This window comes from Chiloscyllium plagiosum, unplaced genomic scaffold (genome assembly GCF_037043375.1).
Source record: "Chiloscyllium plagiosum isolate Xiang-an unplaced genomic scaffold, Cpla_swu_hap1 HiC_scaffold_19, whole genome shotgun sequence".
Classification (NCBI taxonomy): domain Eukaryota; kingdom Metazoa; phylum Chordata; class Chondrichthyes; order Orectolobiformes; family Hemiscylliidae; genus Chiloscyllium; species Chiloscyllium plagiosum.
The window spans coordinates 6,144,327-6,166,828 of NW_028270157.1; the positions used below are offsets into that span (position 1 = coordinate 6,144,327).

General features: G+C 43.7%; 2 protein-coding genes across 5 annotated transcripts in view; one reads left to right on the forward strand and one right to left on the reverse strand.

Moving 5' to 3' along the window:
- mdm2 (MDM2 proto-oncogene) overlaps positions 1–1,755 on the reverse strand; it is a 66,370-nt gene extending 64,615 nt beyond the window's left edge. For 2 of the 4 annotated variants that reach the window (XR_015760369.1, XM_043708710.2), the window contains exons 1-3: positions 1,468–1,755; positions 1,038–1,138; positions 826–900 (exon numbers count right to left, since the gene is read on the reverse strand). Coding sequence is in view for 3 of the 4 variants with exons in the window: in XM_043708710.2 (XP_043564645.1) it covers positions 826–900; positions 1,038–1,103 (141 nt within the window). In the remaining variant the exon portion in view is untranslated. Of the gene's footprint in view, positions 1–825; positions 901–1,037; positions 1,437–1,467 lie in introns of those variants that run through there. The other 2 variants (XM_043708713.2, XM_087997003.1) reach the window with 2 other exon arrangements.
- A 562-nt stretch (positions 1,756–2,317) lies between these two features.
- The window catches only part of tmem117 (transmembrane protein 117), a 471,225-nt gene continuing 451,040 nt past the window's right edge, over positions 2,318–22,502 (forward strand). Inside the window, exon 1 of the mRNA XM_087997005.1 lies at positions 2,318–2,770. The gene's annotated coding sequence lies outside the window, so the exon portion shown is untranslated. The remainder of the gene's footprint in view (positions 2,771–22,502) is intronic.

Sequence of the window (22,502 nt, forward strand, 5' to 3'; positions counted from 1 at the left end):
TTTCCATTGACAAAAGAAATACCCAAGGAATTTTCAGGAGGTTGTACTTACTGGCAAAGCCATCCTTCCAATGGTTTTGGAATAGAGTCTTCTGGCATGTCATTCTGAACTCTTAAACATAACTCAAAAGAGAGTGCTAGCCTTGAAATGATGACTGACACTTAATGTGGCAATGGTTGTACAAGTTCAGCAAACCATTAGCCAAAAGCGAGTGAGCCAGTTTTGATTTCTGTTTGGCGTTCTGCCTCTCTCAATCAATCAATCAATATCACAAAAACTAGTCAGTCAGTCATTTATCTCAATTGCTGGGATTTTGATGTACACAAAGGTGATGTGGAGCATAGTGACGTAGATCATAGTGACAAGAGAAGGCAACGTGGCCATTTCAGCCTACTCCACCATACAATAAGATGACAGCTGATCTGATTTTAACATCAACTCTACATTCCAGCTTACCTGCAATCTTTCAACCCCTTGGTATCTAAAGTAAGTAATTGGTTGTGGAGCATTTTAGCACATTTCAAGAAATAATACACTAAACAATTACCAGAACACTGGGGAGAATGCTGATGCTCTCCTTTGAAATATGTCATGGGAACGTTTACATCCAGCTGAGAAGCCAGACACTTCAGCATTTCCTCAGTATTGCACCGAGGGTAAGCCTTGATTTTGTACCCAATCTTCTGGCATGCGTTTTGAATTCTTAAACCTGACTCAAAGAGAGAGCTAGCTTTGAATGATAGTTGACTTTTGTTCAAGAAGTTCAGCAGACACAAACAGCCAAATATCACCCGCAGAATAAAGCTACCTGAATGATTGACTAACCTCCTTTATTGTGAAGGTTTCACTTCGTGCTCCAGCAAAGTGCAGCAACTTAAGTAAGAGTGGCTTGGGTTTCACCTAAAACAAATTTCCAGAAGGGGAGTTAAAAGAAAACATTTTCTGAGACATTAAATATATTTAGAAAGGACTGTATAATATTTTTGATAATCTGCACAGAATTTACAAAAGCTGCAGAATTCAATACAGAAACCCACTTGACAGTCCTGATCTTGATCATCTTGTGAAGTGCCCAGGCAGTTTGCCGATCCGTTCGTTGCCATATTTCTAGTTTTCCTTTTAAGCGAAGACCTGTCCTCTGGAGACAAAAAACAAACACACTCGTTTTAAAACCGAGGCACCGCGCTAAGCCGAACTCCACTCCTTCAGACAATATGCCGAGGCTTTTAAATCCAACTCCGACCAAGGCAGGAACTGGGCGAAGGGCATGTCAGGGCGACTCCCCTTTCCCGGAGGTTTCGCCGCCTCGACATGTCCGAGCATGACTCCACCGACACGATTAGCTGCGACAACCCTGCGAGCGGGATGGGGAAAGAGACTGACTCAGCGGAGGCTGTGCCCGGACATGTCCCGGAGACGAGGGAGGGGTGTAGCCCCGAACAAGGCGGGCGCAGAAGCTTTTCCTACCGTGTACACACGGACTGGACCGGAACAGAACAGACTAATCCTGCGATAACCGAGAGCACCCGAACACTCGTCCTTTTTCTCCCCCTCACCGAAATCTTCCCTCAGCGCGGTCAGGCGGACGCGAGGTCCCCGCCAGAGGTTCTCGTTGGGCCTCCGAGGCCTAACAAGCGGCCTCGATTGACAAAGCACCTCCTCCTCCTGCGGGCGGAGGCTGGATCGGAAGGAGCCTTAACCGCCAATAGTCAGCATCATCCGTGACTCTCCCTTCCCCCAAGGTCCGGGGCGGGGGGGGGGAATCGCGAGAGATGTTCCTCTTTGTTGCTCAGGGAGATGCCTCGAGGACTTGAGAGGGGGGCCTGGTTACCATGGAAACCCGGGCGCCAACGGCCGCGCGCTCGATTCAAATCAGGCAGAATTCCAAAGTGTAACCGCCTCAGAGCAATTCCCGCCGGGGGGGGGGGCGGGTGGAGAGGGATGAGGTTGAGGGAGAGGGTTGAGGGGGAGGACTATCTGCTACTCACCTCAGGATCCACGGGGAGCGAGGTTATCCCCGCCTCAGACATATGGAGGCGAAAAGATTGCATGTGTTTCTGGAGATGATCCCCCGCCGCCCCTCAGAAATTGTGAGCTTTTACCCCAGGATGGGGGAGGGAGGGAGTCAATTAGGTAAAAACAATGACTGCAGATTCTGGATTAGTGGGGCTTAAAAAGCACTGCAGTTCAGGCAGCATCCGAGGAGCAGGAAAATCGACGTTTTGGGCAAAAGCCCTTCATCAGGAATATGGGGGGGGGGTTCAATTATTGAGGGGACACTGGCTCAAGGTAGGGGGGGTGGGGGTGGTTTAAAAGAGATGTGAGAAGCTAGTTTTTCCTCATAAAGGGTGGAACATGCTGCCAGAATGAGGTGGTTGGAAGTAGACACAATAACAACAGCATTAAAGAATCACCTGGATGAATAGGAGGGGAACAGAGGCATACTGATCCGGTAAATGAAGAGTTTTAGAAGGGCAAAATGTGTCTGCACAAGATAGGGAAGGGCCGAGGGACTTGTTTCTGTGCTTTGGTATCTGGACCCAGAAATGGCTGGCCAAGACTCAGGGACTAGGTTAGAGTCTTGCTGGAAAAGCACAGCAGGTCAGGCAGCACCGAGCAGCAGGAAAATCGACGTTTCAGGCAAAAGCCCTTCATTAGGAATGCTTTTTAAACTCCACACAGTCACCCAAGGCTGGAATTGATCTCGAGTCCCTCGCGTTGTGAGGCAGCAGTGCTCCTCGGGGACACCTTCCACATGGCCAACAAACAGGTGGGTGACTGTACACCTATGGGAATTGTACCTATTGTGATGGAGTTACGTGAATAGAATGGAAATTTTTTTTATTGTTACGTATACTTTTACAAGAAAAATACAATGAAAAGGTTTACAACTCACCCCACCACAGCACCTTTATCGATGACAGAAGTCACATGTAATCATTAAAGTGTAGAAATTAAAACAAAGTTCGTTATGGTTCAGTTAATGTCTCCTGGGCTCGCGGAAAGCTGATTAATGGCACAACAGAAAACTCTGAAGATGCAGCTGGGATGTGATTGCTGTTCTGGGACAAATCTGCCATGCCAGGCTGTTGGAATATTGGCTGAAAACTTCTGTCAAAAGAGTGCTGGCCAAGACCACCACTCCTGGACAAGACATCCTGCAGATAGTTGGAATACCTGGAATCTGAAGGCAAAGAAGGCCTCCACAACTTGGATGAGACATCCACCTAGGTACATGACTGCCACACCAGGAGACTGCCACGCTATGCCGAGACTGCCGCTTCCCCTTCAGGTGCCTGGGTCTAGCTGCAGTCCTAGAGCCCCAGCCTAGCCGTTGCATTCGAGCCGGGGAGTCAGCCTATGACCTGCACCCCACGTGGCAGGAGACCCAGGCTGGGCTAGAATCGTGTCAGACTTGTCCCATTGTTGCTGCCACTAGAGGCATCCTCATTCAACTACCACTCTCCAGATTTAAAAGAAAAGGGAAAAAAAATGAAAGAGCTAAAGAAAAAAGAGAGAGAAAGCTAATGGGAACAGACAAGCCCCTGGGCTCATGCCACCCATTCCGCCACCATCTTAGGAAAAAGTTGTCCATATGGGAACTGTATCTGTGCAAAATGTACATATGGAGTTATCCCTATGGGAATTGTACCTGTGTGATGTACATAAGGAAAATGAGGGAATTGACACTATTGGCATCAGTCTGCATTATTTTCGCACTCTCTTCAGCAGCTGATCTAAAAGGCACAATTGAACCTGCCTCATGCTCTGTCGTGAAGGTATAGTGCCTTCTTGGTGCTAAGGGAAGAGTTAAGGAGAGGGTTATTGAGCCTTCCCTGTGATATCTTATTTGAGGAGTGAGGACAATCTGAGTGGACATGTCTGGGCACAGCCTCCAGAGATTCAGCCCAGCTTGGGGTGACACAGCTTTTCTTGTGCTGGTCAAATCATAAGCAAAGACAGAAATTGTTGGAAAAGCTCAGCAGGTATGGCAGCATCTGTGGGGAGAAATCAGAGTTAATGTTTTGCGGTGAGTGACCCTGTCTCAGAATGGATCAAAATCGAGTAAATATGTCACTCAGGTCTCCTGTAAAGGGAGTCTCCCGCTTGCTTACTGGTATTTCCTTTATAAGCTTGTTTTTAAAAGGAGCACTCCAATCCTTCAAAAGCAAAGGAAAATGGCTACAATGTAGGTAAGTGTGAAGTGATTCACTTTGGTAAGAGTAACAAGAAGATGGGGTACTGGGCTAATGGTCGGTTACTTGGTAGTGTGGATGAGCAGAGGGATCTTGGTGTCCATGTACACAGACCTCTGAAAGTTGCCACGCAGGTAAATAGTGCGGTGAAGAAGGCATATGGCGTACTGGCCTTTATTGGTAGAGGAATTGAGTTCTGGAGTCCTGAGGTCATGTTGCAGTTGTATAAGACTCTGGTGCGGCTGCATCTGGAGTATTGTGTGCAGTTTTGGTCGCCATTCTATAGGAAGGATGTGGAGGCACTGGAACGGGTGCAGAGGAGGTTTACCAGGATGTTGCCTGGTATGGTAGGAAGATCGTATGAGGAAAGGCTGAGGCACTTGGGGTTGTTTTCATTGGAGAAAAGAAGGTTTAGGGGTGACTTGATAGAGGAGTACAAGATGATTAGGGGTTTAGATAGGGTTGACCATGAGAATCTTTTTCCACGTATGGAGTCAGCTATTACGAGGGGGCATAGCTTTAAATTAAGGGGTGGTAGGTATAGGACAGATGTTAGGGGTAGATTCTTTACTCAGCGAGTCGTGAGTTCATGGAATGCCCTGCCAGTAGCAGTGGTGGACTCTCCCTCTTTATGGGCATTTAAACAGGCATTGGATAGGCATATGGAGGATAGTGGGCTAGTGTAGGTTAGGTGGGCTTGGAACGGCGCAACATCGAGGGCCAAAGGGCCTGTACTGCGCTGTATTTTTCTATGTTCTAACAACAATATTGCATCTGCAAAGAACACATATTGAATGGAGTCACCAAGATTGTAACCCTTTCAGAGAGAGGTAGCGTGTTGCCATTTATGCAGGTATTAGTAGGGTTTCGAACATGAATAATCAGGGAGAAATTCCTAGAGTAAATAAGGATTTGCTCTCTTTCGTTCTCTGAAAACTCCCTCATCAAAGTTTGAGTTTGAAAATCCCTGAAAGACTTCGTAGCCACCAATAGAGCTTTCTTAAAAGAGAAATCTGAATTTTTTCCAGAAAGAAGGAATTCAACCAACCATAACAGATCCAGGGAAGTGCCTCAGCACCCAAAGATTATGTGGAAAATGACTGGTTGTAGATCAGTGTTTGGACAACCTGTAAATTTCTAACCTTAATTGTTGCCTGGCCAAAGATCCTTTGAGACCATTCTCTGCACAGCATGTGTGTTTTCCAGGCTTGAAGGCGAGATTTGTATGTGCATGTGTTATTTTTCAAGAAACATTTCAAGGATGAATGTGTTCTATCGAGTAAGAAAGAAGTATTTTCAAATATCAAAATACAATGTTTATCTGCATCCACAATATTTTCAGATTTTTAAAAATGCTCAGACCAGCAATGCCCAAGAGAGACAATTGGATGAGTCGGGGAAATAGACTGAAAAGATGGATGGAAAACCTTGTTACTTCTTAATTAGTTTAATAAGCACATTTTATTTTCATCACCTTTCATGTGAATGCAAAGTAAAATCATATGAGGGGATTAAAACAATAAACAAAAAACTACTGTCAATTTTTGTTGAATAAAATTGCTGTGAAGCTTTATAAGAACTTACATATTTACAAGGAGGTTGCAATAACTTTAAAAACAGCAGACATTTAAGAGTCATAGAGATGTACAACGCAGAAATAGACCCTTCAGTCCAACTGATCTACGTTGACCAGATATTGTAAATTAATCTAGTCCCATTTGCCAGGACTTGGCCCATAACCTTCTAAACCCTTCCTATTCATATCCCCATCCAGATGCCTTTTAAATGTTGGAATTGTATTAGTCTCCACCACTTCATCTGGTAGCTCATTTCCATACATGCACCAAACTTTGCGTGAAAAAGTTGCCCCTAAAGTCCCTTTTAAATCATTCTCTTCTCACCATAAACCTATGCCCTCTAATTTTGGATGCCTTCATCCCAGGGGAAAGACCTTGTCTATTTACCCTATCCATGCTCCTCATGATTTTATAAACCTCTATAAGGTCATCCCTCAGCTTCCGGTGCTCCAGGGAAAAGAGCCTATTCAGTCTCTCCGTATAGCTAAAATCCTCCAACTCTGGCAACATCCTTGTCAATCTTTTCTGAACCCTTTCAAATCTCAACATTCTTCCTATAGGAGCGCGCTTGTTTGAAATTCTTCCCAAAATAATACTCAAGTGGAATATATTTACGAAATTATTGTCCAAAATGTTTTCATTGCCAGAGAAACCCTTGATAGATATTCCAATCTTCTAAGTATGCACTTTCAGCTGGTTCCACAAAATAACCCTTCTATGGCACTGTCCTGACCTATCCAAACTAATTATAATATGGTGGAAGTTCAGCTATCTGAATTCCCAGCTTTTCTGACATTGGGTGGCAGTGCAATTACTCTCAGGCCAGTTTGAAGTCATTCTATCCCCACGAACACTTATTTACATGGAATCTCTGCATTATACTCTCCCGGGTGTTATCACCAGAGCAGCTTAGCAGTACAAGAGATCTGACTGGAGGATTTGTTTTCTGATAAGGAATATTAAAATACTTTCTGCTTCTGTAGAAGGATGAATTTCAAAATACATGTACAAACATCTGTTAATGGCAAAGTTCATGGCTGTTTAATTCTGACTTCTATCAAGAAACTTTTTGAGCTCCTATAACTCATTCACTTTTGCTATTTGCTGCAATCACTGGCCTCTCCAGGACAAAGGAAGAATACATTGCCTTCTCCTCAAGGCATTTTTGTGCCATCAGAATCAGTGTTAGAAGGATTAATCAACTTATGTATATTTATTATTCTTTGATTCATCACAAGTTTTGCATGATACATTTAAAACTAATCAACAAGAGCATAATGCCTTGCTTCTAGATCTTATTGATTACTTACTTAAAATCTGTAGGCAGTTTTAGGTGAATCAATATTTTACGTTTGAACAGGAAGATATTCTCTAAACAGCCTGTTCAGACATGTTAGTACACATCTCTGGAGTGGGTAGGATTTGAACCCAGACCTCCTGACTCAGTGGTAGGGTTACTACCATTGCACAACAAGAGCCCACTTTGGGATCAGGAACCTGATACCCACATAATGTCTGGCACCTCAACCTACTACATGATTTTGAAGTGTAAATGTCCTGACTGGCTTGGAGGTGAAATTAATGTGCATAATTAATGGTGTCAAGCATTACCATGAAGCGGGATGAGTGATAAAACCAGGCAGAAAACAAAGTGGGTCTGGCAGCTTAATAGTGATAGAAATGTACAGCACGGAAACAGACCCATTGGTCCAACTCAGCTATGCCGACCAGATATCCAAAATTAATCTAGTCCCATTTGCCAGCACTTGGGCCATATCCCTCTAAACCTTTCCTATTCATATACCTATCCAGATGCCTTTTAAATGTTGTAATTGTATCAGCGTCTACCACCATTCCATACACGCACCACCTTTTGCATGAAACAGTTGCCCCTTCAATCTCTTTTAAATCTTTCTTTCTCACCCTGGACCTATGCCCTCCAGTCTGGACTCCCCAACCCAGGGAAAGGTCCTAGTCTATCATGATTTTATAAACCTCTATAAGGTCCTTCTTGGCCTACTAATAATCTCCTTAAAATACTGAACAGACCATTAATTGGAATTGGGATTGTTGTTAGCTCCCTTCCCTTCTTTCCTCACTTGAAAATTCCAGCCTATCCTGGAGACAGTGGGCCACCTAGGGGTGGCGCCCCATGGGATGGCTATCAAAAGAGAGAGAAGGGTTGATATTGGACAGGAGAGGAGGACAGGACCTGGCCCTCAATACGCTTTCCTTCCTGATGCTGAGTCCCTCAAAAAAAACTTGAATCTTCAAATCAGTCCTCTTGATTTTTTTTTAAGAGTTTGAACCTTGGTTCTGAATTTTCAGTTGCCTGACAAATTGCCCAGTCAAGGGCAATTGGACAGTGATGTGGGAAGACTATCTATGGGGCTTCCTACCACGAACGTAATTGAGTTGAGAAGGTGACCAGGTCCTGACCACCCCATCAAACATTCCTGGGGAGAGTGCAAGATTCTCCCCACAACTCCCCCAATAAAATTACTTTACCTACTGTCACAGCATTGGGAAAGGGAGGGTTAAAATGGAAATCAAAATCATTCTCTCCTCATTTCATTTTCTTTATGCAGCCACTGTGGGGAATTGTATAGTTTATCTTGCGTGTTTGCCCTTCCCACCATCAATCAAACAGGCAATGTGACCCTGACAAAAGACATTGAGCTTCTAGTTGCTTGCCACTTCAACACACCACCATGGTTCCTGGCCAACATCTCTCTCTCAGCTTTGCTGGAGTGCCCCTGTGAGGCTTAACCCCAGGTGGAAGAACAACACCTCATTTTCTGCTTGGGAACTCTGCAGTCTTCTGGACTTAATTTTGCGTTCAACAATTTTGGGGCTTGAGGAGCATTTTCCCATGTCCTTACCCTAATGCCACCCACCAGATTTTGTCAAGACATGGCTGTTACTAAACACAGCTGAAAATGTGTTGCTGGAAAAGCGCAGCAGGTCAGGCAGCATCCAGGGAACAGGAGAATCGACGTTTCGGGCATAAGCCCTTCTTCAGGAATCCTGTTCCCTGGATGCTGCCTGACCTGCTGCGCTTTTCCAGCAACACATTTTCAGCTCTGATCTCCAGCATCTGCAGTCCTCACTTTCTCCTTTGATACTAAACACATCCCACTGTCGACTACTAATAGTCTCAATTAGCAACCAATCATTCCCCAATCTGAACTTTTCGCACTCCTGTATCTGTCCAACTGTGTTTTTCTTTCTCTGTTTGATCTCTATCTTCACCTATTGTTTATAGCTAGCATCAGTTCTGAAGAAAGGTCACTGGACCCAAAATATTAACTTTATTTATCTCCACAGATCCTGCCAGACCTGCTGAGATTTTACTGCAATTTCTGTTTTCATTTCTGATTCCCAGCATCTGCAGTCCTTTTGGTTTTATTTTGTTATGTGTTGTCACCCTGTTGCCTTTACACAGCTGACAAAATTAGTCGAGGTGGAGGAGTGAGTGATTTTAGGACAGGCAATGACCTAACGGTATTATTACTAGACTAGTAATTCAGAGACCCAGGTAATGTTCTGAGGACCTGGGTTGAATTTCCACCATGACAGATGGTGAAATTTAAATTCAATAATAATCTGGAAATAAGGTCCAATGATGACCTTGACACCATTGCTGATTGTCAGAGGAAGAACCCATCTGGTTCACTAATATCCTTTAAGGAAAGATATCTGACAACTTTACCTGGTTTGCCCTACATGAGACTCCAGACCCATCGCAATGTGATTAACTCTTAACTGCCGTCTGGGCAATTAAGTTTGGGCAGTAAATGCTGGTCCAGGCAGTGATTCCCACATCCCACATGAATGAATAAAGAAATAAGAGTTCCCACCCTGTTACCAATTGAGGGTGTTAAATTGCCAAATAATGACCACTAAGGACATCATTCTGCCACTGCTGGATTTAATCCAGTATTTTATTAGTTCATCAATGGAATGTGGGTGTTACTGTTTAATCACTGCATTTATTGCTCATTCATAATTGCCCTAGATACAATGGTGATTAATTGTCTTGAATTGTTACAGTCCTTTGGGTGTAGGGATATCAGTCGTGGTCTTTGAAAGATTTTAAAATTTTTTACTCAAGACAATGAAGGAACAGCAATATAGTTCCATGTCAGTCTGGCCTGTACCTTGGATGGGAACTTGCAGTTCATGGTGTTGCCATAAATCTGCTTCCCTTGTATGTGTAGGTGATAGAAGTCATGATTTGAAGGTGCTGTCAGAGGAACTTTGGTGAGTTGCTGCAGTGCAACCTGTATACAGAACACACTGTAGTTACTGGGCATCAGTGATGGAGTGAATTTTGAGAGTGGTGGGTGACATGCCAATTAATTGGGATTTTGTCCTTGAATGTTGTTTGAACTGCACTCTTCCATGCAAATGGAGAGTATTCCATCACATTCCTGATTAGTGCCTTGTAGATAGTGGACATGCATTGGGAATTCAAGAGTTAAGTTCGTTGTCACAGAATTCCTAGCCTCTGACCTAGTCTTGCAGGAAAAGTACATGTGCTGGTCTGGTTTAGTTTTTGATAAATGGTAACGTCCTGGATGTTGATGGCAGTGCTCACCAGCACACTACCTTTGCTGACTAAAATACGCCACAACTTACTGTGTGGAAATCTGAATCTGTTTTTACTCAACCAGTTCAGACATGCAATGACACACCTCCAAGGAAGGTGGGCCTTGAACCGAGACTTCTTGTCCAAAGCTTAGGATGCATTCACTGCACCACAAGACCTCTCCAAGTTGGTCTATTCTAATTGATATAGCTCTTGCCCTAAGCTGATCTATTTATAATGTAGATCCCTGCAAAGTATGTGCATTATTTTTATTTCTCACATTGTTCCCTTCTTGAAAGATGGGTCTGAGAATTCACCCCAGATCTATGCTAGCGCTTCTCCATAGAAGACTTTGACTGGCTTGCATTTCAACTTTTCTGTCCCAAAGGGAAAGAGTCCAGTTTCTTCTGTGCAACTCATTCTTTCTGGCATGTCAGAAGCTCAAATACACACAAAAGTAAAATATTGCAAGTGCTGGAAATCTGAAATAAAACCAAAGAAAAACTGGAAACACTCAGGAAATAATCTATGGAAAGAGAAACAGAGTTAACATTGAAAACATTAACTCTCTGGAGATACAATCTGACCTGCTGAGTATTCCCAGCATTTTCTGCTTTTACTCTAGAAAATGCAACTTTGGCAAACATTCAATGCCATCATTGACATGTTATATGTGTCAACCTACATAAAAAAAACAGCAATATGTTTAACCAAGTTTGGAATCTTGATCTTATTAATCATAAATGCCCTTCCTAATGTCTGCCAATTTGGTATTGTTGATACAAACCTGATTTTAATTTTTTTTTGTTTATTTTACAGTCATAATATCCCTACAGTGCAGAAAGAGGCCATTTGGCCCTCCGAACAGCATGCCACCCACGCAACCACAAAGCCCTGCATTTTCCATGGTTGATCCACCTAGCCTGCACAACCCTGGACACTACAGGGCAATTTACCATGACCAATCCACCTAATCTGAACATCTTTGGACTATGGGAGGAAATCGGAGCACGCGTCATTTAGAAAACAGTGTTATCACATTAGTTGACTATTATCAAAAGAAAAGCTTTATTTCCTAGGACTTCCCTTTCTTTGTCTGAGTAAGTTCAAAACAATAATCACCATTTCCTCCCAACCTTAATTTAATGTCCACATTCAATTGATCATAATTAACAGTCACACAAAAGTTTCCTTCCATTCAATAACTTGTTTTTAAAACCAGTCTACTGTTGTCAGAGTTCCTATGTGCTCATATTCTTTACATAAATGCAGTTGTGCAGCTCTAAACTTCATGTTTACTGAAAAAATAACTAAAATCTATGGCCTAAAAACAATTGGAAACATTAGAATTCTGCTCCATTTCTAATTAACTCACATTTCACATTTAGATATCATTCGCTTTTACATTGTAAATATGCACTTCTGCACTGTGAATTTTGTACTTCATCCTTTCTACTGTGAATCCTTGCATTTGTCAAGGGAGGATAGAACAAGATTACTGTGGCAGCTTTCCCAAGCATGCAGGAATCCCTGAGGCAGACAAGCACTATTCCAGCTACACCTTCATTTGTTAAGAGTTCATGTTAGATAATATGTTTACTTACAAACCCTTTTGAGATGATAATATCTGAACTTAAGAGCTTCCAATGGATCTGTTGCAATTGTCTTAGTTCTCCATATAGATGCTGAAGCTGCATCAACACTTGTTGAGCACAATATATGTAAATGTTCCCCGAAGGCTGCAGTCTGTTTTTGTTGAGTACGGGAGCAGCTCTGTTATTTGATATGTGCTTCAGGTTTGTGAGGAAACCATTCTTATTGGCTAAGGGAAGTTTAATGATCTTTAAGAATGATGGGGTATTAACTGATTGGATGACCATGTTTCTAAAGTGAACGTTCAAGCACCCATCTGGTGTGTCAATGTACACGATGCCATTCTTTTTTTATTTTTAACTTTTAAAGCACCTTGAAATTTATTGACTTACTCATTTTAAAAAAAAAAGACGCTTAATTGTAATATTTATCAGGTCATACAGTTTAGTAGTATGATTTACATCGATAGTTACAGATGAGGTGCCGGAAGACTGAAGGTTGGATAACGTATTGCCACTATTTAAGAAAGGTGATAAGCACAAGCCAGGGAACTACAGCCAGTGAGCCTGACGTTGGTGGTGGGCAAGTTGTTGGAGGGAATCCTGGGGGACAGGACGTACATGTATTTGGAAAGGCAAGAACTGATTAGGGGTAGTCAGCATGGCTTTGTGCATGGGAAATCGTGTCTCACTAACTTGATTGAGTTTTTTGAAGAAATAACAAAGAGGATTGATAAAGACAGAGCATTAGATGTGAGCAAATGGACTTCAGTAAGACATCCGACAAGGTTCCCCATGGGAGACTGGTTAGCAAATTTAGATCTCATGGAATACAGGGAGATCTAGCCATTTGGATATACAACTAGCTTCAATTTAGAAGACAGAGGGTCATGGTGGAGGGTTGTTTTTCAGACTGGAGGCCTGAGACAAGTGGAATGCCAAAAGGATTGTTGCTGGGTCCATTACTTTTCATCATTTATTTAAATGATTTGGATATGAACATAGGAGGTACAGTTAGTAAGTTTGCAGATGACTCCAAAATTGGAAGCGAAGAAGGTTACCTCATATTACAATGGGATCTTGATCAGATGGGCCAATGGGCTGAGGAGTGGCAGATAGAGTTCAATTTAGATAAATATGAGGTGCTTCATTTTGGGAAAGCAAATCTTATCAGGGCTTATACACTTAATGATAAGATCCTAGGGAGTGTTGCTGAACAAAGAGAACTTGGAGTGCAGGTTCATAGCTCCTTGAAAATGGAGTCGCAGGTAGATAGGATAGTGAAGAAGGCATTTGGTATGCTTTTCTTTATTGGTCAGAATATTGAGTACAGGAGTTGGGAGGTCATGTTACAGCTGTACAGGACATTGGTTAGGACTCTTTTGGAATATTACATGCAATTCTGGTGTCCTTCCTATCGGAAGGATGTTGTGAAACTTGAAAGGGTTCAGAAAAGATTTACAAGGATGTTGCTAGGTTGGAGGAATTGAGCTAAAGGGAGAGGTTGAATAGGCTGGGGCTGTTTTTCCTGGACCATCAGAGGCTGAGGGGTGACCTTATAGAGGTTTATAAAGTAATGAAGGGCATGGGTAGAGTAAATAGACAAAGTCTTTTCCCTGGGGTTGGGGAATCCAGAACTAGAGGGCATTGGTTTATGGTAAGATGGGAAAGATATAAAAGAGACCCAAGGGGCAACTTTTTCACACAGAAGGTGGTGCATGTGTGGAATGGGTTGCCATAGGAAGTGGTGGAGGCTGGTACACTTGCAACATTTAAAAGGTATCTGAATGGTTTTATGAATAGGAAGGGTTTGGAGGAGTATGGGCCGGGTGCTGGCAGGTGGGACTAGATTGGAGTAGGATATCTGGTCAGCATGGACCAGTGGGATCGAAGGGTCTGTTTCCGTGCTGTACATCTCTATGACTCTGTAACATGTTTATAGCTTTGAAAAGTATATTTGTGTGATGGTTTTAGTCCATCTTAAAGCTTCTTGAAGAAAAGTTATTAAAATAAATCCTTCCCATCTCGAACAACTCTGATTCCAAAAACCAATTTGTAAATGCTGACATTATGGCTGCCAAAACAGATGGCAAGTACAAGATCAATGTTTACAATTACTACCTAATGCTAAGTTAGGTGCTTTGGAAAAATCTTTGCTCTGGATCAGAAAATAAATGGAGTTTAGAAAAATATTCTGATAGGTACTGTTTAATGCAATGAAAACAAAAAATGCTGGAGATCACAATGGGTAAAGCAGCATCCATGGAGAGAAAGCAAGCTAACATTTCAAGTCTAGATGACTCTTCAGCAGAGCTGATGTGAAGTGTGGAGGAGTCAATACTACATTGTCCAATGACCCCTGGTACTTTTGGATGGTCGAAAACATAGAAAATAGGAGCAGAGGAGGCTATTCAGCTGTTCGATCCCACTCCCCCATTTATCACTCTCATGGCCAATTGTCCAACTTGATAGCCTAAACCTGCTTTCTCCCCATGACCTTTGATCCCATTCACCCTAAGTGCTGTATCTAGCCATCTCTTGAATATATTCAATGTTTTGACTTCAACTACTTCCTGTGGTAATGAATTCCACAGGCTCACCACACTTTCGGAAAAGAAATGTCTCCTCATCTCCATCCTAAATGGTCCACCCCAAGTCCCCAGACTGTGATCCTTAGTTCTGGATGCACCTACCATTGGGAACATCCTCCTTGCATCTAGTCCTGTTCGAATTTTATAAGTTTCTATGAGATCCCCCCTCACTCGCCTGAACTCCAGCAAAAACAAACCTAACCTAGACAATCTCTCCTCATATGTCAGTCCTGCCATCTGTGGAATTGGCCTGGCAAACCTTCACTGTGCTCCTTTGAGAGCAAGACCATCCTTCCACAGAAAAGGAGACCAAAACTGTACACAGTATTCTAGGTGTAACCTCACCAAGGCCCTCTATAACTGCAATAACACATTTCTGCTCCTATAATTGACTTGATCAGTGGCATGTGGTAGAGCATTTCACAGATTCAGCACATTCTGTGTTAAGAACTTTCTCTTTATCTCAGTTCTAAATGGTCTACCTCATATCTAAGAAGTGATCCCCTTCCCCTAGACACCTCAGCCATCACTCTGCATGCATTCTGCCCAGCCTGTCAAAATCTTATACATTTCAATGTGATCGCCTCTCAGTCTTCCAAACTCCACCCCTTCCCATTTATCCCTCCACCCCTCAGGCTCGCAGCCTTATTCCTGATGAAGGGCTTCCACCCAAAACATCAATTTTCCTGCTCCTCAGATGCTGCCTGACCTGCTGTGCTTTTCCAGCAACACACTCTCAACTCTGATCTCCATCATCTGCAGACTTCACCATCTTCCAGTGAATGCAGGCCTAGTTGATTCAGTTGCTTCTCATTTGCCAAACTAATCATCCAGAAATCGATCTGTAGGAATTTATGACAGGAGAGAAAAACAAAACATTGAGCTATTAGTTCAGCAAAAGCTGAATTCAGTTCGAAAAGTACCTGACTGAAGTTAGAAAGACTACTTTCTCTTTGAAAAATTATTTGTTCAGGGAATAAGTTGTCTCAGTGTGAGGGTTTTAGTTTGTGATAACGTCCAGAACAGTTGTGTTTGGTAAGAACACTATATTGATGATTCAAAGTTGAGAAAGTCTAATATCTCAGTTGTGTGAGTCAAAGGAGGTAAAAACAATGACTGCAGATGCTGAAAACCAGATTCTGGATTAGAGTACAGCTGGAAAAGCACAGCAGTCCAGGCAGCATCCGAGGAGCAGGATGCAAAAGCCCTTCACCAGGAATGGGTCAAAGGAGAAAAGCTTCACAACTCACGAGACCTGAATTGAGAAGAAATGGTTAAATCAAACATAAAGATTTGAAAGAGAAGAAAAATGTCTCTGGATTTTTATTAACAGTAAAATGATTACATTGAGAAGTGGATCGAATTTTATTTTTGTTGTTTTGAACCTTTCATACTACATATGTAGACAGCTTAGTTTATTTTATTTTTCTTTCTTTTGCATAATAAAACCAAATTTTATTGTTAAAACTAAAACCGCAGCCCGGTGTGCTCATAATTCAGTCAAAGACTGCCACTTCAAATGAAAGAGAAACAAAATGTCGTCTATCCAGCCAGATTTCATTCTGGGATCTGACTAATCCAGTAGTAATATCATCGGGGATTATAACAATACCAAATCTAGGACGGTCTATTTCCTGGTTGGTTCTTGAATGTGTGGTCTAAAAACAGCATCTTTCACTCCAGAAATTCATCCACCACTAGTAAAGTGATTTCTCCAGTGTATTAGTCAGATTAAAGTCGCCCATTATTATTGTACTACATACACCTCTAATTTCCTGATTAATACTATCCCCAACCTTTCCATTGCTACATCGAGGATGCTAGATAACATACAATCTTTTTTTCCACTCCTTCTTGCTTCTTAGAGTCAGAGAAATGTACAGCATGGGAACAGACCCTTCGGTCCAACCCATCCATGCCGACCAGATGTCCCAACCCAATCAGTCCCACCTGCCAGCACCTGGCCCACATTCCTCCAAACCCTTCCTATTCATATACCCATCCAAATGCCTCTTAAATGTTGCAATTGTACCAGTCTCCACTACTTTCTCTGGCAGCTCATTCCATACACGTACCACTACCTGCGTGAAAAAGTTGCCCTGTAGGTACCTTTTATATCTTTTCCCTCTGAGCCTAAACCTATGCCCTCTAGTTCTGGACTCTCCCAACCCAGTGAAAAGACTTTGTCTCTTTATCGTATCCATGCCCCTCATAATTTTTTAAACCTCTACAAGGTCACCCCTCAGCCTCCGACGCTCCCGGGAAAACAGCCCCAGCCTGTTCAGCCTCTCCTTATAGCTCAAATCCTCCAACCCTGGCAACATCTTTTCTGAACCCTTTCAAGTTTCATAACATCTTTATGATGAGAAGGAGACCAGAATTGCATGCAATATTCCAACAGTGGCCTAACCAATGTCCTGTACAGCCCAACATGACCTCCCAACATCTGTACTCAATACCCAGACCAATAAAAGAAAGCATACCAAATGTCTTCTTCACTATCCTATCTACCTGCGACTCCATTTTCAAGGAGCTATGAACCTACACTCCAAGGTCTCTTTGTTCAGCAACACTCCCTAGGACTTTACCATTAAGTGTTTGAGTCCTGCAAAGATTTGCTTTCCCAAAATGCAGCACCTCACATTTATTTGAATTAAATTCTTTCTGCCACTTCTCAGCCCATTGGCCCATCTAGTCAAGATCCTGTTATAATCTGAGGTAACCCTCTTCACTGTCCCCTACACCTCCAATTTTGGTGTCATCTGCAAACTTACTAACTGTACCTCTTATATTCACATCCAAATCATTTATGTTAACAACAAAAAGTAGAGGACCCAGCTCCGATCCTTGTGGCACTCCACTGGTCACAGGCCTCCAGTCTGAAAAACAACCCTCCACCACCACCTTCTGTCTTCTACCTTTGAGCCAGTTCTGAATTCAAATGGCTAGGTCTCCCTGTATTTCGTGAGATCTAACCTTGCTAATAAGTCTCCCATGGGGAACCTTGTCGAACGCCTTACTGAAATCCGTACAGACCACTTCTACCGCTATGCCCTCATCAATCCTCTTTGTTACTTTCTCAACAAACTCAATCAATTTTTGTGAGACATGATTTCCATGCACAAAGCCATGCTGACTATCCCTAATCAGTCCTTGCCTTTCCAAATACATGTACATCCTGTCCCTCAGGATTCCCTCCAACAACTTGCCAACCACCGACATCAGGCTCACTGGTCTATAGTTCCCTGACATGTCCTTACCACCCTTCTTAAACAGTGGCACTACGTTAGCCAACCTCCAGTCTTCCGGCACCTCAACTGTGACTATAGCTTAAAAAAAGCAAAACCATACAGCACTATGAATGAGAATATAAGACTGTAACAATTGGAGCAGAATTAGGCCATTTGACCCATTGAGTCTGCTCTACTATCAGATCATGGCTGATATGTTTCTCAACCCCATTCTCTTGCCTTCTCCATAATCCTTCATCCCCTCCCCTTCCCACTCCGCCAAGGACATGCAGGTCCTAGGCCTCCTCCAATGCCAGACCCTGGCCACACGACGCCTGGAGGAAGAGCACCTCATCGTCTGCCTAGGAACCCTCCAACCACACGGGATGAATGTAGGTTTCTCCAGTTTCCTCATTTCCCCTCCCCCCACTTTATCTCAGTCCCAACTCCCGGATTCAGCACCGCCCTCTTGATCTGCAATCTTCTTCCTGACCTCTCCGCCCCCACCCCTCTCCAGCCTATCACCCTCACCCTCACCTCCTTCCACCTATCGTATTCGCAGCGCCCCTCTCCCAAATTCCCCCCCCCCCCCACCTTTTATCTCAGCCCATTTGGCACACCAGCCTCATTCCTGAAGAAGGGCTAATGCCCGAAACGTTGGTTCTCCTGCTCCTCGGATGCTGCCTGGCCTGCTGCGCTTTTCCAGCACCACGCTTTTCAACTCTGGTTTCCAGCATCTGCAGTCCTCACTTTCTCCAAGAACCTATCTATCCCTGTTTAAATAAACTCAGTGATCTGGCCTCCACAGCCTTCTGTGGCATCCTCCCCATTCATGGGCTTTTTTTTCAATGATTGGAAACCATCCAATGCTACATATGATTTTGTGTTAGCCGTGACTACAATAAACTATCCCATCTCATCATTCATAACCTATCTTCAATTTTTGATGCAGTGTATCACACAATGTCCTCCATTACCTCTGCAGGACTAACCAATTCTAACTTGGTATCATTCTTATTTAGTTATAGCCAGAGATTAACTTACACTGCCTTCTCATCTTATCCTTGTTTGACCTTTCTGGCCTAAAATGATGTTCGAAAAAGGATAAAAGCTACCTGACTCACTTCCTCCCACCCTGCCTCCTGTAAAAATGCCATCCTTTATTCCCAATTCTTCTGCCTTCACCGCATATGTTCCCCCAGGATGATCAATTCCACCATGGAAAATCCCACATCATCTCTTACTTCAAAGATTGGAATTTCCCCACCCACATGGTCAACGATGCCCTCCAGTGCATCTCCACGTCCTGCACCTCCACCCTTTAACCCCATTCTTCCGAACGCAACAAGGATAGAACCACCCTGGTTCTCACCTTCCACCCCACCAACCTCCAAATACATCGCATCATCCTCTGCCACTTCCGCCACCTACAAACAGACCCCACCACTAGGGGTATGTTTCCCTCCACACCCCTATCAGTGATCCGGAGAGCTCATTTCCTCCACAACTCCCATGTCAGATCCACGCCCCCGCCATTAGCCCTCACCCCACTCCTGGCACCTTCCTCTGCCACTGCCGGAAGTCAAACACCTGCACCCATATCACACCCCTCACCTCCATTCAAGGCCCCAAAGGTGCCTTCGACATCTGACAGAAATTTACCCTGTCATCTATAGTATCTGTTGCACCGGATGTGGTCTATCTACATCAGGGAGACAGGACGCCAACTTGCGGATTGTTTCAGAGAACATCTCTGGGGCACCCACATCAACCAACCCCACCGCCCCATAGCTGAATACTTCAACTCCCTCTCTCACTCCACCAAGGACATGCAGGTCCTGGGCATCTTCCATCACCAAACCCTAACCATCCGATGCCTGGAGGAAGAATGCCTCATCTTCCGCCTTGTGATTCTGCAATCACACGGGATTAATATGGATTTCACCAGTCTACTCATTTCCCTTTCCCCCACCTTATCCCAGTCGCAAGCCTTCTTGACCTGTCCATCATCTTTCCCATCTATCAGCTCCACCTTCCTCTCTAACCTATCACCTTCTCTCCCACCTTCATCTACCCATTGCATTCCTAGCTACCTTCCCCCCAGCCACACTCCTTCCCATTTATCTCTCAGCCCTGGCCCACAAGCCTCATTCATGATCAACAGCTTATGCCCGAAATGTTGATTCTCCTGCTCCTTGGATGCTGCCTGACCTGCTGTGCTTTTCCAGCACCCCACTCTCAACTCTGATCTCCAGCATCTGCAGTCCTCACTTTCTCCTGACCATACCTTGAGGCAAGCTCAGTGATATCAACGCTTCTCATTCCTGGACATAGGCATCACTGGCCAGTCCAGCATTTATTTCCCATCCTAGTTGTCCTGGAAAAGCTGATGGGGAGTTGAGGTTTTGACCTGCTGCAGTCCTTGTGAGGTGGGAACACTCCTGGGTGCTGTTAGGAAGGGAGTTCCAAACTTTTGGCCAGCAACAATAAAGGAAAGATGATAAGAGTCAAATTCAGAATGGTGTGTAACTTTGAGGGGAATTTGCAAGTCCATTTGCTGTCCTTGTCCTTTGGATGGTAGAGGTCATAGGTCTGGAAAGTGCTGTCAGAGTAGTCTTGGTGTATTGCTGCAGTACATTTTCTGGATGTGTGTCAGTGGTAAAGGAATTAGATGTTGAAAGTGATGATGGACTACTTTGTCTTGGTGTTAAGCTTCTTGACTGATGGGCTGCACCCAAAAATCAGAATATTCCATCACACTCCTAACTTGTGCATTGTAAATGGACTTTGAGACATGGCTACTAACTTGCTGCTCATATTATGTTTTTTTGTAAATTGTGGCCAATGATGCAGGTGTGAGATTGATGAAGCAAACTGCCATACAGCAAGATAACTGCTCCCTTGAGGGAAGACTGCTGACCAGCAAGGCAATCTGATTGATTGTGTTACTGCACTAGTTAGCACAGTAAGACAAGATGTTGCAAGCATGCGAGTGGGTGCTAAACAAGCAAGTATTAAGAAAACAAGCAAGTAGCCCTGAGACGCAGTCTGGTCCAACCCTACAACTGAGTGCCTGTCTGTACCTGGAGCAGTCTTCAGTGTTAGATGTTGTTGCATCCCTAAATGCAAGTCTTTACTTCCAGAGCACCAGTGTATTGGAGAGGTGCACTGATGATTATGAAGAGTTAATAAATGCTGGATGCCAATGTCTGTGGATGACTGATATGTACAGCTGGTGCCTATAGATTGTGTCCTGCAGTACAATTTGATTGTATGAAGCAGTGAAGTCCTTCGGACCAAGCAGCAAGCTAAATTTGCTAGGTACTTGTTTTTGTCATGTCACACTCGGTGCCTTGATACCACACTTCGTCAAATGCAGCCTTGATGTCAAGGGCCGTCATTCTTACCTCATCTCTGGAATTCAGCTCTTTTTTCCATATTTGAATAAAGGCTGTGATGAGGACAGGGATTGACAGGGATGGCGTAGTAACAGGTCAGGTTGGATTTGTCCTGCTTTATGTGTACAGGACATATCTGGTCAATGTTCCACATTTGTTAGGTAGATGCCAGTGCTTTAACTGTATCGGAACAGCTAGGCTAGGGAAGCAGCAAGTTCCAGAGCTCAAATCTTCAGTACTAAGTTGTTAGAGCTCATAGCCTTTGTAGTATTTAATACCTCCAAACATTTTTGATACAATGTGGACTGAATCAAATTGGCTGAAGTCTGGCATTTGTGATGCTGGGGACCACTGGAGGAGGCTGGAATGGATCATCCACTCAGCACTTCTGGCTGAAGATTGCTGTAAATACTTCAGCCTTATCTTCTGCACTGATCTGCTGGGCTCTTCCATCTTTGAGGATGGGGATTTTTGTGGAGTCTCCTCCTCCAGTGAGTTGTTTAATTGTCTACAGCCAATCATAGAGTCATAGGGATGTACAGCACGGAAGCAGACCCTTTCGTCCAACTCGTCCATACTGACCGGATATCCCAACCTAATCTGGTCTCATTTGCCAACACTTGGCCCATATCCCTCCAAACCCTTCCTATGCACATACCCATCCAGATGCCTTTTAAATGCTGTATTGTACTAGCCTCCACCACTTCCTCTGGCAGCTCATTCCGTACACGCACCACACTCTGCATGAAAAAGTTGCCCCTTATGTCCCTTTTATATCTTTCCCCTCTCACCCTAAACATATGCCCTCGAGTTCTGGCCTCCCCAGGGAAAAGACTTTGTCTATTTATCCTATCCATGCCCCTCATAATTTTATAAACTTCTATAAGGTCACCCCTCAGCCTCCATTAACAGCCCCAACCTATTCAGCCTCTCCCTGTAGCTCAAATTGTCCAACTCTGGCAACATTCTTGTAAATCATGATTGGATAAAGCAGGACTGCAGAGTTTAGATCTGAACAGTTGATTGTGGGATCACTTAGCTCTGTCTATCATTGCTGCTTATGTTGTTTGGTCGCTTCACCAGCTTGACACTTCATTCAGAGGTATGCCTAAATCTGCTCTTGGCATGCCCTCCTGCACTCTCCACTCTATTAGGGTTGATCTCCTGTCTTAATGGTAATGGTGGAGTGGGGTATGCCAGGCCATGGGGTTACAGATTGTGTTGCTGTACGCTTCTGCTGCAGTTGATGGTGCACAGCTCTTCATGGATGCCGAGCTTTGAGTTGCTAGTTCTATTCAAAACTGTCTCATTTAACACGGTGATAGTG